At 28.3% G+C, this 2,335-nt stretch overlaps 1 protein-coding gene across 1 annotated transcript; it reads right to left on the reverse strand.

Moving 5' to 3' along the window:
- Nucleotides 1–245: 245 nt before the first annotated feature.
- On the reverse strand, nucleotides 246–2,017 carry LOC111029324. The gene is made up of 4 exons (XM_022308289.1): nucleotides 1,863–2,017; nucleotides 1,414–1,578; nucleotides 1,287–1,327; nucleotides 246–1,231 (listed from the first exon to the last, which is right to left on the reverse strand). Exons 1-4 carry the CDS (start codon nucleotides 2,015–2,017, stop codon nucleotides 246–248), a joined length of 1,347 nt encoding a protein of 448 aa, XP_022163981.1.
- Nucleotides 2,018–2,335: the final 318 nt, after the last annotated feature.

The following is a 2,335-nucleotide window of genomic DNA, read 5'->3' on the forward strand; positions in this document are numbered from 1 at the left end:
ATTTACCAATTTGTTGTATCTAACTAGGTATAAAATATTATATAACAAGCATATATGTGTCAATAAATAACATACAAGTTTAAATATTAATCATACTGAAATATGTAAGTAGAACAAAAATGTTTTAAAAGTTTTAGTGAAATATGTAAGTAGCTTATTTATCATCTTAAATCTAAATATACTAGGTAGTAATGTCTTCATTACTACCTCTATGCAACTATAAATGTATAAAATTATTTAACAAATTATTGCTTAATAATAGGTGCTTGCATGTTTGTCAAAACACAGCACATATGAACAATGTTATCAATAAATGGTAAGTAATCGATAGTTAATTTATTAAGTATGCCAAAAGTCTTCAACCTAGCAAACAACCGTTCTATATGTATTCTTACACTTGCTATATTATAGGTTTCTAGAATTTCATCTTCTGAAAACCTACCATTGTGTAAAAATGGAGGCATTACAATAACAACATTTTCATCTGTGGTTTTTATTCCTGGGAATCCTTTGTCGGCAAGAACTTCATCACCAGATTCTAAAAGAGCTAAAAATCCACTATCATTGGTTATAAATGAGTCACTTGACCGACCACCATAACATTTTGACACAAAACTAATCATACCATTAGGTGTTATGGCTACTAAAAATTTAACAGTATAAGACCCTTTGTACCTTGAATACATGTAAACTCTATGTTCTACAGTATTAGGTTGTTCTACTTTTAACTCGGTGCAATCAATTATGCATCTACAGTTCGGATAGTTTTTCTTAAATGCTTCAGGAAGCAAAACTGAAATAGTTCTCTTATTAGGCCAGAATATTAAATTTTTTGTTTTTACGCTTAATGTAAGAAGGGTATCAGTAAATATTCTAGATATTGTTGTTCGGTGTACTCCAAAAAATACAGCCAAAGAGGAATAAGTTAAACCTAATTTCAATTTCATTAAAAATATTAATAAAGCATTTTCATTAGAGACCACCAAACGATTGACATTAGGCATTAACTTGAGCAAAATATTAAAAACTGAAAAAAAAGTGCCAGTAATGTCTTTAAGAGATTTTTCATTTTTAATGGATTCAAAACCGTGAAATGCTTCACATGACAAGCAAGATAAACTTTTTCTGTGGTCTACACCACAAGCTTTGTCAGAAGGTATTGGCTTACTTCCACTATTCAAATGGTTTAAAAATGAAAATGGAATACAAGCTTGTGTGGAAGCGCTATTACCTTCATGAATACAAGAAAAAATAAAGTTGTTATTGCAACAGTTGTCAAAACTCACTTGAGTGCCAACACTTGCAAACTGTGAAGCAAAGTTCTTTTCTATCAAAAAACAATTTTCTGTATCAGTTTCTATTTTTTCTGTTATAGTTGTAGTTCAAATCTTTCTGCTTAAAGTCCGTTTGTACCTTTCATCCGCTTGGTTTGAATCAGTTAGTTTTTTCTTGTACACTTTAGGGAATAGTGAAGGTACATAAGAAGGACTTCTAGGATCATTTGAATGCTTGTTTCCAACAAAATGCTTACTACATATCACACTGCGAGGATTAGGCAACCACAATTTCCCATTGTCACTAAATTTAATAAAATTTTAAAATAATAACTAATAAGTAAATTAAAGTAAGTGTATTACATTAAAATGCTTATAACATTCCATAGTAAAGAGCTAATAAAAAGTGGTAAATTAAAATCAATTTGTTAGTATTAGGTACAATAGGTACATCTTTCTAGGTATATTACATTTTTGTTACTAAGAATTTTAAGGAAATATAATTTTTAAATATTTAACATAAGTAATTTAACTATGCTTTTACTATTAACTAGAATGTAATTTAACTAACTAAAAATAAGTAATTACTCAAGTCTGTTAACAGCCTTTATCCATTTAAACTTCAAATCCTTTTGGTAAGATCGATTAGGAAAGTTGTAAAATATAGTATTATTAGTATTCTTGTATGTATTATTGCAGTTAACCACACAACAAATTTGATGAGAATTTTTATTTTCAGTCATTATGAAACAAAAATGGGTACTTGAAAATAAAATGAAAGCTGTGAATTCTAAAATTTGAGTTTAGAATTTTGGTAGGTAGGTATATCTACTATCTAGTGACTAGTATATTATTTTATGTATTTATAGCAGTTGCAACTTGCAAGTGCCCATTGACTGATTATATTGATATAAAAAGATAAGATTCATAAAAATATTAATAATCACTACTTGCCTAGGACCAAGGTATCTGAGACCTATAATTACAATAATAAGTTTTCATGTTTATAAAGTAGGTATAGTGATCATATTTTCTTTTTTATTTACCAACAGGCAACAGAC

The sequence above is a fragment of the Myzus persicae genome, unplaced genomic scaffold (assembly GCF_001856785.1).
Source record: "Myzus persicae strain clone G006 unplaced genomic scaffold, MPER_G0061.0, whole genome shotgun sequence".
NCBI lineage: Eukaryota > Metazoa > Arthropoda > Insecta > Hemiptera > Aphididae > Myzus > Myzus persicae.